This window comes from Phalacrocorax aristotelis, chromosome 12 (assembly GCF_949628215.1).
Source record: "Phalacrocorax aristotelis chromosome 12, bGulAri2.1, whole genome shotgun sequence".
NCBI lineage: Eukaryota > Metazoa > Chordata > Aves > Suliformes > Phalacrocoracidae > Phalacrocorax > Phalacrocorax aristotelis.
In genome coordinates this window covers 9017610-9032534 of record NC_134287.1, presented here as the reverse complement: position 1 = coordinate 9032534, position 14925 = coordinate 9017610, and the positions used below count along the sequence as shown (strand labels likewise).

At 41.9% G+C, this 14925-nt stretch overlaps 1 protein-coding gene across 4 annotated transcripts in view; it reads right to left on the bottom strand.

The window, feature by feature from the left end:
• The window catches only part of CNNM2 (cyclin and CBS domain divalent metal cation transport mediator 2), a 122832-nt gene that overhangs the window by 18359 nt on the left and 89548 nt on the right, over nucleotides 1–14925 (bottom strand). For all 4 annotated transcript variants that reach the window (XR_012662779.1, XR_012662780.1, XM_075107260.1 and 1 more), the window contains exon 2: nucleotides 6279–6422. Coding sequence is in view for 2 of the 4 variants with exons in the window: in XM_075107260.1 (XP_074963361.1) it covers nucleotides 6279–6422 (144 nt within the window). In the remaining 2 variants the exon portion in view is untranslated. The remainder of the gene's footprint in view (nucleotides 1–6278; nucleotides 6423–14925) is intronic.

Genomic DNA, 14925 nt, shown 5'->3' with positions numbered 1-14925 from the left:
CTGCTCTCATGGCAGGGTCTTGCTCTTCTCTGCTGACACAGTGCATATGATGGCATTGGCTATAAGCAGCAGAATGCTGTCAGAGAGCTCTGAGCTCCTTATATTGCAGGAAACCCAAGTCTTGAGGCAATTACTATGAGCACCTCAGCCTTGAGGCACAGCTCAGGTTCCAGGGCCTTAGTGGGGAAAGGTACTGAAAACAGTATAGTTACTTGTCTATCAGATCCCTAGTCATTGGTTTAAAAGGACTGGACTTTTCAGGGACCACAGGCAGTTTTGGTACATCAATTCACTGCAGAGAATTCAGGCAAGCATGCAAAGAGGTGTAGGTGAAGCTAACACTACAAAACCTCACGTAAACTCCCAGGTAGCTGCTGCCAGATTTTGGGTTATGCATGCAAAGATGATTACAGTGATGTACCATAGCAAAGAAGCCACTGGGATCTGGAGTCCTGTAAGCGTCCAAATATATGCTACAGACTACATAGGGCTCAGAGCAGTTTATTTTGGGGCTTGGAAATGCACAATACTCGTAATTAGCAGACTTCTAGAAAAACTTTCCCAAGTCATATAGCCTTTTAGATATGAATACATTTAGATCCTCAACTTCCCACGGACAAGTGTCCACTATAGCACTATGACAGACTCAACAGCGATACTGTACTGATAGTAACATATCTACTCTAGTTGTCTAAAGCTTCTTCTGTGAACAGTGCAAATCAGAATTTGAGATACTTGTTCCCAAGCGCATAGGGAAGAACAATGACGACCCATGTCCTTTGAAACCAGAAGCCTCTTATCCTAGTAGTACCTTACTCAGGACCTGGACTATATCAGGGACTGCAGTTTCTCTTCCAAAAGCAGTAATAGAAACCACCCAAGGGAATGGTTACAGACTAAAATCAACCCTACCATAGGAATATCATCTGAGACAGACCTTATCTGTAATTGCAGTTAAAGGAAAGATGGATGCCAAAGCAATAGAAAGTGAGTAGGAGAGAAGTCCCCCAGAAGCTCTCACCAGGTCCTACCTCTTGTATGAGGTAAGAAGAACAGAAACACTGCTTTTTCTGAAAAGCTCAGAGAATGTTATTTTTTACAACGCTGTGGCTGAGATGCTTTCTTGCAAGGACCTCCGTCATTGCTCTCTTCAGGGAGGCAAAAATCACTGCAAGTGCAAGTTTCGGCCCTGGGACAGGGAAATGCCTCCTCAGCAGGGCAGTAAAGCATCTTTGTATTTCTCCTGTAAATGTGCTGTACCACTGCAGGCTTCACACTGTACTTCTGGTACCTGAAAACAGGGCCACCATCACACGATGGGAGGACGCCTTAAATCTTTCCATCTGCATCAGTCATCAAGGTAAGAGACCCAAGCTCTTAATCAAATGATGGGTGATTTCAACTCCTCCTACTGTTTCCTTGGCAGCTTGTCCAGAAACATTCCCCCAAGAGAAATGTTACACAGTGAGAGCAGAGCCATATGGCTTAAAGCCATTATCTTGGCTTATCTTTGTAAGGAACGGTCTTAATTGTTCTTAGCTATCCAAACATCTCCTGAGCTTCTTGTAAGACACAGGAACCAAGGATTGGATGGTGACAGAAGTAACTGAATCTGGACCAGGTCTTTCCTGTCTGTCCTTTCTACAGTGAGATAGAAACCTGGGCACTGAAGTTATCTTGGCATGCTGAAGCAACCTCTGCTTATAGAGTGCTGTTACACTGTTTGGTTCTGCAACACTAAGAATGTAATGCATGAGGGATACCCTCAGTATAATTTTTGGTGAGATATCAATAAATATTGCAACTATCTGGAGTAAGTTCTGGGAATATTTAGACTTTTTCTTCAAATCAAAGGCAGCAAGGCTGACTGTGAGCTCCTGCGCTGAGGTAGAGAAGTCAAGAAGAGGAGGGGTCCAAATACAAGTAAGGTGGTGATCTCTCTTCTTACATTCCTGAACTGCCTGATGCAGAACACCACTAACAATTGCATGAAATTCCTTGAAGGAGCCAGTTTGGACAGGAGACAGCTACAGAACAGGGAGTTCAAACCTCAGATCACCATTCAGTTGGGCAGGCAGACAAGCAGCAGGCTGACGGGTGCAGCAAATGCACCCAGGCAATGTTCTGGTAAGGTTCTTGTTCTCCTGTGGTTTTTTTGTCCCTTCATTTTTAGGACAGAGTAGACACCTGCAGCAAGCTCCAGACAAGAGAATGAGGACAAGAATATTTTATCTAATGGAAGTGTGGTTCTGTCTGGCACACAAGAACTAAGAACTGTACAAGGACAGTGACAAGCAGCTGCTTGAGATGTGCATCTCAGATACCCCAGGAAAAAAAAGTACATTCCCAGAGGACTAGACTCACTGACCTTGTGCCCATACTCAGTACCAGGATGTCCAGCCGAAGGCAGTCAGAGGTGGATGCCAGAGTCTCACTCAGCACACACCCCACGTCCCCCTCTCCCTCATCCCCCCAGTGATGCACACACCCAGGCTGACAGCCTACGCCCCACATGCTGCACAGGTCTTTTTAAGCCGGTGAGTTTGTTTAATTTTAAAAGAAAGGTTTAGGAATTAACTAAGTTAATTTTGCCAGTTCTTTTTGTCCCTAGCTGGGAAAACCAGGTTGCCCTATGTATCACACATGTTTTGGCAACCGACAGAAAGTCAGCAGGACTGAACCTGAAGCTCTTAAACAGCCTAAAATAGCTTCCTGTAAGGATGCAGCTCCTGCAGCCTACTGGTGTTAGACAGCAGAAGGTTAGCAAGTCCACAGTCCTAATGGCCAAAGTAAAAGTGTCAGTTTCTAATGGGTGGAAACCACCTTGGTATGTCTCAGATTAGATTCCAGCTACAAAATGTTCTGGTCTCCTGGCATAGGATACTGATGCACACATGCCAATCTCTGTAGGTCTTGCCAGACAAATCAGCATTGCACAATCTTTTCTGTGTTGCCACACTTTCACTGGATGACAGTGGAAATACTTATTAGGCCAAACAATTTTTATTCCCTTAGCTCTGTGGTTTAAATAGGAGAGGTGATACAGAGTTTACTAGCACATATATTTAACATACCTGTTTTGACAGCTGCTTGGAAATAGGAATGTTAGGGTAAGATGTGGTCTTCCCCTCAGGGAAGTGACTTGCCAAGGCTAAAAAAAAAATCATTAGGCAAAAGCTATTCAGAAAAGCTTTCTTTTCCATGCAGCTCTGTAACAAACGTGCCCCATGGCTTGGCACTGAATTCCCCTACAGCATGGGCTTGCCAGGGGTCATATTTGCTGAGACAGACTGCTGAACAGCACGCGGGTGAGGACGTAAAAATGCAACATAAGCTGATGCTTACAACCAGACTATTTATCCACAACATGCAGAACAGATGCACAAGGGTGTGTTACGGTGTTTAATTTGTAGAAAAATCCCAGATTTTACATGGGGCAAACCCTCTCTGAATCTGTATGCCTGAAAAACAGCAGCATTCCAGTTGCACTAAGGGGATTCATCTTCAGTTAGAAAGAGCTAAATAAGACAGGCCACCAGTCAAACCCATGTCACAACGATGAACTCCATGTTCCTCAAGCAGGCTCTGTGGTCTGAGGCCAACACAGAACATACGGCTTTCTCTCTTGGGCCTCTGAGAAGGTTGAAAAATGCTCCCCCACCATGGCCAAGGCCATGGGAGTGCAAGACAGATTCCTGTAGTGTGTCAACCATGAAAAAATGCTCCAACTTTCCAATACTAAGAGACAAATGCACTGACAGATCTTCATCGTGACGCTGGCTGAGACGTAATCAGAGCCTACCTGTGTCATGACAGAAACCTCTTCTCTCCACCCCATCAGCATCCCCAACACAAAATCTTATGCTCAGAAGTACTCAGTCTATCCAGATGTTGATAGGTCAGACATTTAAGAATTCTTGCTCACATCATCTTCTTGCTCCCAACATCTCTGCAAGCCATATGACATAGCAGACTAGAACAATATGAAGAAATACCACATTTATTGGGCATGCAACCCTTGAGAAATTCAGCTGCAGAGCTTCAGCAGTGAGAGCAGCTTTCAGCAAAATTCGTAAATATACAATTGCTTCTACCCTAACACAGTTCAAATGGATTTTCATGGAAACAGCAGAGAGGCACTACTCCAACACCAAGGTCAGCCATTTAATCAAATTTCAAGATTCCATCAAAGCAAAACAAAACATTTTTAAAACTTCAGAACAAAGGCATAACAACGCTGCCAAAATTTTTCATAAGGCCTACTTTTAAGTAAACACCTAGCATGGAGCAAATCAGTCCAAAGTTTTCAAGTTGGCTTGGTCTGAGCCAAGCAAGCCAGCTTGGACTTATAACAAACAGCATCAGAAAACTCTGGTACTAGATGGGGTTACTAGCACTGACACACTGATATCAACATAAAAAATGAACTGCCTTAACATATTGTGGACTACAAGGTACCTTCAGTAAACCCATCACCATACCAATTAGAAATCATTATAGCGCATCAATCTGCCCAAATCCAAAACCTATCGCATTTTCTGTGATCCTCACAGCTTCTCTGGATTTCTGCTCTCTCCCTTACTGGTATAGGTTCATTCAAGTGGAATGAACTCCAGTGCTTCATAAAGAAACTAGAAGTTCCCAGGAAGTCTGGGAAGTGAAGTTTCCCTCCTGTTCCAAACCAGGAATTTTCAATAGTAAAACCTTCCCAGGAAGGAGAGTTTCAGATGAACTCATGTACATCAGCTCTATTTTTTAATCTAGGAAGTCTTCAGATAGTAAAATTAAATTCTCATTTCCTTGCCCTCTAACATGCTATTAATGGTCAAAGTTTTTTTTTGGCCTGAAAAACAACACAGCATGATCTATGTGGTTTCTCTTAACAAACAAAGGAAGGAAAAAAAAACACTGAGAAGAATATGCAATGTCTTTTCACTTGAAGAAACATGGAAATATCTCAAAGGTGATGAGACAAAGATAGGATGTTTTTGGAGTATAAAAGAAAGTCTGAATTCACCCTGTAAAAGCATTAGGTTGTACCTGATTAGCCCAACAATTCGTTTGCGAAGGTATGAAAAGAAATCAATACTAACTGGACTTCTGTGATTTGCATAGTAATTAGACTGTTTAGCATACCATGAAACACAACTGATATACACAACCTTTAGGCACATAAATACTGTTAAAATACTGACCAGCTACAGAAAGTAGTTCAGGCAATGACAATCTACTAGAAAAAGTAGAAGGATACCTATCCCACAAAGTAAGTGCTCATTTGGTATTTAGCTTGGAGGGAGGGCAGAAGTTGATTGCATTGGCCTAAAAAAAGATGCTGTAGAAACGTTCAGATCCCGTTCATGAGGAAAGAAGAAGAAAGCAAAGGACAGCTGAAGAGTGTTAAAGATATTTAAAATTATTATTTCTATTCTTTCTATTACAATAGAATCTGGAGACATCCTTGTCCTACACGCAAACGCAGAGTAAAAAATAGCATCTGCCAGCAAGTGATGAAAGCACAGATAAGACAGATGAAGAATGACAGAAAGGAAGTCCCGTATGCACAGGCCAGATTGTGCAGATGGGAGAGAAGCAGGCAGTTTAGGTAGCCAGCCAAAGACCAGACAAATTCTAAACTGGGAAAGAAAAGAGTGCAGATCTCTCAAGTCCCGGGTAATGGCTGACCTGCAGCATCATCTCCCTCAACATATGTTAACACAAAGGAAGGAAGGAGCTGTACTAAGTGATAAAAAGAGGAGTCATTTAGGACATGCTGGTTTTCGGCCCTGAAGATGACTTTCCATTCTCAGGTTTTCTGAATGACACACACAGACACTCTAAAAGAGACTCCATTCCCCTTCCTTGAGGCATGGTAATTCGCCTGTCTTCTTGCTAAAGTGCAGTAGTACATGGACTACAGGCAGAGAGAGGTTAGGGGAAAATGTGGGAAGTGGTCAGCACTGTAACAAAAAGGTTTAGCAAGGCCACTGTGGTGGAGAACAGCTAGCAGGAGGGACCAGATTGTTGCAGATGCAAACCTTCTTGATAGAAGGGTAAATGAAGAAACCTGTCCTGTTTCTGAATTATTACAGCATAAAGGGGTGAGGTGCCTATTCTGGGAAAAGAAAAATTACTTTGACCATCTGAGGGATCTGCAGGTCATTTGACCACTGAGATTTTAAATCAGCAACTTAACATCTCTCAAAACACAGGTATTAAACACAACTGCTGCTGGATGGAGTCTTCCCTCTTGTCTACAAAGTGCAAATATTTCTACTCACTGTATAGATCTGTTTCATCCAGAATTTCAGACTTGATGATCTCTTCAATCACATCTTCTAAAGTGACAATTCCCAGGACTTCATAAAAAGGATCCCCTTCTCCTTCATTGTTTACTCTTTGTACTATAGCCAGGTGAGACTTGCCTGCAAGGAGACAGATCAGCAATTTAGACATTTTAGAAATTCCTGAAAGATCAGAAATTATAGCAGAATTACAGACGCACAGGTATAAATAAAAAGACAAAGATGTTGGTGCCAGGCTTCATGAAAAGAGGCAAAGTTTAACAGAAGCTTAAAATCATAATCTGATTGCTGTCTGAGAAATGCATTCCTGGAACACATAAATCCACCTGATGCACTACAGGAGAATGGCTAAAGAGATCAGTCTTCTCTTTCTAATGTCTTTCCCAGTGAAACTGTCACCCTGGCATTTAATTCATTATATTATCTTGTTGATGGTTGTTCCACTTCTTGTCTTATGCATTAGCAGAGGAAGGCCAGGCTGGAGCCCTCCTTTGCAGCAAGCTCCCGTGGATGTTCTCTTCAAGCTCGGAAACAATAGCAACAATGCCCAAACCACAAAAGCACATGGACAGGGTAGAGCTGGGGAGAAGAGGTCAGCCCAATCCACGAGCTTTTCTTTTTCTCCTCCCTCCCTCAGAACTAATTTATTGGACATGCTCCATATGGAGGGGGTCCTTATTTAGGAATTAATTAATTAAAATATTCAAAGTGACATTGTCTGATCAACAAAGAGAAAAGCTAAGATGAGACATACTAGTGGCTCTAAATATTCCTGAGCTGTGCATCATTCACAGTGTGTTCTATAATTCCTAAAGTCCTTTCTGCCACAGGAATAATAATAATATCACGACCCTTCGAATCCGCTTTGATATCCTTGGTTGCCAGTTTCCCTAACCGCCATTGAAAGACAGTCCTTTGTAAAGCTGCATCAAAAGTAACATGCATTCAAAGGGTTCACCAAATACAAGCAGCACTGTGAAGTATAAATACAGCAGATATCAATATGCTTTCTGAACTATGAGGAGGTAAGCAACATTGCCTCACATTCCTCTTTGCTAGTCTCAGAAACAATACTTAACCCCATCCATGGAAGATAACCAAAATAGTTCAACTTTGCTTAGACCCCTTTATAGGCAATAGTGTCTGCATGCTTTAAGATTCAAATTATTAGACTAACAAGCATTCAAACTATTCCAAACCAGACTTACTCATGCTTAAAGAATGAAAATATGCCAAACAAATTAGACAAGGGAGGAAAACTTATCAACTACTGATATAAACACTGCATCAGGTCAAGTCAATTCACTTTGGTAAGTTTTTCACATCTGCTTTCCCAGGGACCCAACATAAGCAGTTAAAAACAAATTCTTGGTGAATGCTGTCTGTCGAAAGTTAAATTCTTTTGCTATTCCCAGCTTGTGATCATTTAAAAGGAATTTTCCAAAGCAGGGTCTAATATTAGACTCAAAATGAAGTTTCCATTCCACTTAGGCGATATTCTCACCAAAGTAACTACTGCATAATCTGATTGTCTTGGAGCTACTCGTTTAGATGCAGATGGACATACTTTAAATACCAACTCCACAGCACTGCTGAGTCTTATCTTGAGGAGACCTTATTCTACAGTGAATTAACAGAAAGATGATTTGTGATTTTAAAGGATCGACATTCATATTGTACTGAAAGTCTTTCACCGTGCCAGGTTTTATTTCTTTGTATTCCTTGCAAGACTCCCAGCTTTTTACTGCTCAATGAACAGCATTAAAAAAAAGGTGACTTCATAAAAACATGAAAGATTTAAGTACTATTATAATTGCTGTTCCCCTGTAATATATTACTCACTATTATACCCTTTCAATATATCGACGTTCAAGAAGAACTGTGGCACAAAAAATGTCACACAGATGAACCAAATATTGTAATTTATTTCTCAGCGCCTGCTGAGATATTAGTATATTTGCTTTCAAGTCAAAAGGCATAACTCCTTCAAGAACCGTTTCTGTCATAGACCAGAGCAGCTCATTTGCACATGCTCATTCAGATGCTAATTCCTGAGGATCACTGTTCTCGCACATTAGTAAGTGGTAAGAGTGCTCAGATCTGTACAAGTGGGTAAAATAAAAAAACAACCAATCAAACAATGCTATCAGCTCAGTGTTTCAGCTTTGATCAGAATCACCAATTACAGCTTTCTCCTCCGCTTTTGTACTGCCTATGAGGAAGCTGAACTGGGTGATAAAGTTTTACATTTTGAAAAGGGCAGTCTTTCTAACAGTGGAGTCCTGGAAAGATCTATAAGCAACAGGAGAGATTTATGGAAATGGGATTGGGGAAGGACCTGAGGGGCTGTAATACCATGGGAGGTTGTGCATTACTTTCAGCCGCAAAATCAGTTACGTGCCCTTTCCATCGGGGTGGTCCCCGCCCAGAATTTAGGATCACTAAAATATGTTACGCTCTCCCCATTTCAGCAGCCACAGCACTCTGACCTGACCAAGAGTACGTAATGTGAGACAAGTACCTAATGTGAGACCTAATGACCAACAGTAACTAATGTGAGACAAAATCTGTACCAGCTACTGCTCTCTTATGCAAAGTGAGCTGATAAAGAATTAGTTATGGGTGGGTATCAGACATTTTGCTCTTCCCACACTGAAAAAGAAGGCTTGAAACATTTTTTCTGTCTCTGCCATAACCTCTGGTTTTTAGGTGTTGTATTTATCACCCAAAGAATCGAGACCATTGAAACTTGTCATAGTTTCAAACGTCTTTGGACTTTTTGGTGGGTAGCAGCAATGCTCAGCTCTGTCCTCATTATTAGAACTGTATATTGCAGAGATTATCTGTTGAAAATAGATAAATTATCCAAACACAGGCTGACACTAACCTTTTTTCCACCTTGACTGTCAAGTTTTCCTCTTCCTGACTTTCATGATACCATTACTTTGCTGGGGTCAGATGAATTTAAGCCAATCTAATCGGGCTGCCTCTAAAGGCTGCCTTTTGCTCCCAAAGTCTTCTCCTTCCTTTGCACTGGCTCCAATGCTTGTGCAGTCCCTTGATGAGACAGACCAGATCCGAAAATTAATTTTCTTAGGTCTTTGCAAATTAATTTTGTTCTAGATCCAATAATTTGCCAGAAATCATCAGACAGTGGAACAAGCATCGGTGCTAGTGAAGGAGGTGTCACGAAGATGCATTCCCAGACTGGCTGCCCTCTCAGTCTGCTGCACAAACGACTGCAAAATACCCTCCGCATATGGAAGTAATCAAAACAGAAAAGGATAAAGAAAAAGCCAGAGTGCAAAGACTTCTTTATACATTGTAAAAGAGAACAACACAGCATGTGCCCAACTTTAAAAGTGGCCTGTGAGTAAAATAATGACTCCTCTGAGTGTTTTAAATAGAAATTGGCTACAGCTTTATTCAAAGACTTTATCAGGCCACTGGTATTTGTCATACCATTTTATTCAACTGAGAAAGACATGTTTCAACTGTATTTTCCACTGCTAAGTACATACAACACATATCCAACATGGAGCTGAATAAAGTAAACATCCAGGTAAGGAAACCTGGACTGTCTATAGAGTTCCTAGGGCTTTGACAGCAGAATATGAATAAAACAGAGAAAGCAAGCATGCACGGAAATTATATAAATAATTTCTACACTTCACTGATTTTAGGGCCACAGTCTCTAACCACACTACATCTATGACATTAATCTTTCTTTAATCACTTGTTTTAAGTGTTGATACAGCAAGATTTAGCAAGCAGGCAGCTCTGCAGCACTACGAGATCTGATAAAGGCAGATTTGTAATAAGCAGCACTGTGGGCAGTGCTCTGACCCACAGCTCCTCTGTGGCCATAGGCAGGCAGTGTTTGCTTTCTGCCTCAGCTTCTCCCATCTACAGCAACGGTCAGTAACATCAGCAAGAGCCTACAGAGCTTATACATGTACACAGCTTGAGTCACACATTGTGACAAAGGCTAACCTCTCAGTTATGTTTTGTTAAAAGTAAATCCAGTCTCATCCCATTGCTCAAAATCTTGCCATTCAGCTTGGATTTTGCTCTGTACCGCAAATTCTGATTAATTTATTAAGCTAATTAAGAAACATGAAGATGCTTAGTGAAATCCGCATGAGTCAGTGAAAATAGAACGAGCTCCTAGGACTCCATGGGATTGACTGACCACGCAGAACAGCACTGGAAGAAGTGCTTGAAATACTGATTCTCTTGCAGTACATCTTGACCATTCCTTGGAAGAGAATGGGAAAAAAATTTACCCTTTGATCCTGAGGCATTTACATGTTTAGAGCAAGGACCTCAAGAATATTGCCATGCAGTTCAAACTAGAGATGAAAACATCTGACCATACTCAACATCTGCTCTGGCCAGTACAGAGGGTCTTGTCTACACAGAGTTTTGCTATATGAACTGAGCTGTACCCAGCCCACTCTCGCATGCCACTTCCCTGCAGATACACAGGCAGAAGAAATGGGCTGACAAGGACATTATGAAATTCAGCAAATACAAATGCAGAGTCCTGAACCTGGTACAAAATAACCCCCCTGCGTTGGTACTGGGGACTGACTGGCTGGGTCTGCAGAGAAGGACTCCATCGTCCTGGTGGACAAGCTACATGCGTCAGCAGTGTGTCCTTGCGGCAATGAAAGCTAACTGCATACTGACTACACTAGTACACAATCAAGGCAATGGATTATTCCCGTTTGGCGCTTGTGAGAATGCACTTGGAGTACTGATGTTCAGTTTGGGGTTCAGGAAAGACATTGATAAACTGAAGCAATTCCAGTGGATGGATGCTAAGTTGGTCAGGGGCTGAAGCCCACGAAGCACAAGGAAAAGCAGAGGGCAATGCATTGGTTCAGTCTTGCAAAGTAGAGGCTAAAAGATGGGTCTTAAAAGTCTTTACATACTTCACAGTAGGCTACAGAGAAAGCTAGATTCTTCTTGGAGCTAGATACTGATGGGACAAGAGGCAGTGAACACAAGTTTCAAAAATGGAAACTCACCTAAACAAGGGAAATTTGTTCCTCATTAGGGTGGTCAAACACTGAAACAGGACTCCAGAGGGGCTGTGAAATCTCCATCTTTGGAGGTATTCAGAACTCAGTGACATGAGCCAACTTCAAAGGTAGCCTGCTCTGAAGAGGGGGTTGGACCAGATGATCTACAGAAGTCCCTTCCTAAATTATCCTGTGATTCTAAGAGACTCTGAAAGGAAGCCTGACTGAAATCCCAGCCCAAGCTTCTTTTCTGAGTTTTCATTCCTGAATTTCTGCTTAGGAACCTAAAAAATGGCAAGACTTTCAGTACATAAGGATGATATGTAAAGACAGCAAGTAAGTTTCACTGATTTGGAATGCCACAATACAGCCTTATACGTGACCAGAAGTAATAGCAAAATGACACTACTGCACAGACTACACTGCAGAAAAGTGTAATGCTGCTGGCATAGCTTTAAAGCAAAAGAGGGATCTCAGGACGTAAGTGGTCTAACAGCAGAGGTGTAACTCAGGGGCTCTGAGCAGTGAGCAACAGCCTGTATGTGATGTGTATAAGCTTGTATCACGAGTAAGCAACTATAGATGCCTCTGTTTATGCAGAAGAAGGTTTATGAACTTAGCAACTGGGAAGATTTGTATGTGTTATTTCCACCATGCAAGAAGCAGATCTCACTAAAGGTCCTCAGTTTCTTTTTATTAATAAAAAAACAGTGCTAAATCAAAGCTATGGTACACATTTATAGAACAGAAGATTCTTGTTAAGTCATTTTGTGGTAGAACTAGAATCAGACTAGTTCATTTTTGTTAAAACCAGTAATCTGAGTCCATTTGCTGTTAGTGAGTGCCCTGGAACATTAAGCTATAACCCATTTAATACGCCTACAATGATATGCAGAAAAATCCCAGGAGGTGTTTAGCTGCCCTTGAATTTTCTAACTAACAATCTGTGCTACTGAAAAATCTCCTAGTTCATTCTTGTGCAACTGTTTTGGCTTTGACTGATTCCTGCAAAAGTAAACAATTTGGTCTGTCAGTGAGATTCTAGGTTCAACAATACATTATGCAAAACAATTTTAAAATGTGTTGTATAATTTAACCATTAAAAACAACTCCCTCTAGAATAGCACTGGTTTTCAAGCAATTATACCTAAGTAACAAGTGCTTTCCTAAATTTCTTTTCTGCAGAACAGTTCAAGGGCATTAAATCTCTCTTCTATTAGCAGAAATTTGCATTCATCATGTTTGCTTTTGCGCTTTGATTATTTTCAACAGGGAAATCAGACTGCTACCTTCTCCCCCACCACCACTAACTGGTATACACTGCCATTGGGTTCACAACACAACACCATTCACAGAATCAAAAGAACCCCAAAACTTCTGCACAAATGTAATCTAGATTTAGAGTAGGCTTTTTAGATCCTGCCCCTTCCAGCAGCAAAACGCACAATTTTTTAATATTTATTTGGGAAGTGAACCTAATAACTAACATTCATTTAATACAGCCACATGAAACTCATCCAGACCCTCAAGGAAACGAGTGAAAGTATCAGCGCAACCACAGGGAATATGGTGATTCTTTGCCTTTAAACTGGAGAGCTTACAGTCTCATACAAACATTAACTAGAAACCACATCAGCCTTCACAGGAAAATAAAGTAGTGCTTTAAATAGATTCTTTGTGTTAAAGCTCATTTTAGTGGGAGGACACCAAAAAAAGGAAAAATTAGGGAGAGTTTCAGAATGACTTCCTGACAGTGAATTGTATTTGTAAGGAATAGTTTCCCAAGGGAAATGGCAGAAGCTCAGTTACTTGCAACTTTGAAAACTCAATGGGACGAAGCTCCTAGAAAGGACTCCGCTGCCCTGTGGCAGATGGAAGAGAGGCGATGAGCTAACATTTTCCATCTCCAGCACCCCATGCACTTGGTGCAGGCACTCCAATTCAACTGCTGCTGCCTACCCTTCAATCCATTCTGATCAGACCTTGGTGAGGAGCACACTGTCAAACCTATTTACTTTGCTGCTGCTTCTAAGAGTTAGAGTGTAGCTCTAGAAAGCTGCTACCTGCCACAGCTTTACATGCAACTGAACTGAACCTGGCAACAAACTCAGATCAGAAGCTGAGAAGTCATGAGTAAAAGAAATTAGCTGGGAACCACAAATCACTTGAGAGGAAGGCAAAAGGTCATTTCAACTCAAAGCTCTGCTATAAAAGTGGAAAACTTAGGGAAGAATCAGGAGAAGTGAGAACATTTAGGGAAAACTAATACCAGGTGTAGGTAGGCAGCAAGAGTGAAACTAAAGAGCAGAGGGAAAAAGCTTCAGAAACTCCTTGAAAGTTAGTAATGACTCCCTTGCCATGGACAGCATGCCAATGCTTCCCAGTCATACAGTCCTTATCTGGCAGGGAATTGGGCTGGATATGTCTGGGACTGACAATAACCAGGGTCCATGGGGGTGTAAAATGCACACCACTAGCTGGGCTGCTCTCTGTTGACCAGAACATCTAATTTCAGCCTGGTAAATGGACAAACACGAGCTGCTTCCCAAAACTGGAAGCTAATGCCCTGGAGAAGCATCCACTGGATCCGAAGTAGGACCGGAAGAGATGGAAAACACAATGCTTGAGAGGGAAAACTCTTCTGAAAGCAAAGTTTTTTTACCACCCCTCTGAGGCTCTAGCCTGAGTACAAGGTTGTGATACCAGGACACTGGTGGCTTGAGATTGAGAAACAGGCTGGAATTTTAAAAAACAAATCAAGGAAGCATTTCAGGAAGTGCAGCAAACTAAAGCTGAAAGAAGAGGTAGCAGCAATGAGAAGAGAAAATATTGAGTCTGGAGAGAGACCTATCGTTATTTGGGCTAACGCAGAACAAAAAATTCAGATGAAATTTAAGAGAAGCAAACAGAATACTGAAGTCATTCTTGGTCATGATTCAAGTCTTCCACACTAGATTCAAAAGATACTGAAGTGTGACTTATGCTGATGTGATTTCCCCTGTGCCTCTACTTCCCAAGGCAAGTAATGACCTTTTGGAAAGAAGAGTAAAAAATGCATCTCCTTACTGACTTGCACCTCCACAGCATGGTGAACAAGGAATTTTTTCTTAGTGTTCAAGGACCCTAAAAAGGAGCCATGCTCATTTTATTACTTCCCTGTTTGTTCAAGATTGTCCCCACTGATTTCAGCATTCCTTCAGGGATGAAGAGCAGGCACCAGCCAGCAAAAATGCAGCCAGCAGAGGGAGTGCAAAACCTTGGGTTTGCTAAACTCAAAGCTCCAGGTCCTCCCCAGACCTCAGTCCAGCAGCGAGCAGATGGAGAGGAGAGGTCCCTGATTCTGGCATCAGTGGGGTCTGGGTGCTGGCCTGCTGCTGAATCCAGGCATACCCATTCTGAGAGATGTATACTTCAGCCTGGGACTCTGCAGCAACAACCAACGTCTGCCACGGCCTGTTCAGTGTCTCCTTCGGTAGCTTTGCATTGCTGCTATGACTTGTGCCCACCCCTCCTTCCTCCCTCTCCCCTACCCTAGGGGGGACAATTTCTTGAGCCCTTCATAAGGGTGCAGGAGAGAAACTGTCACCTCGTTAGTC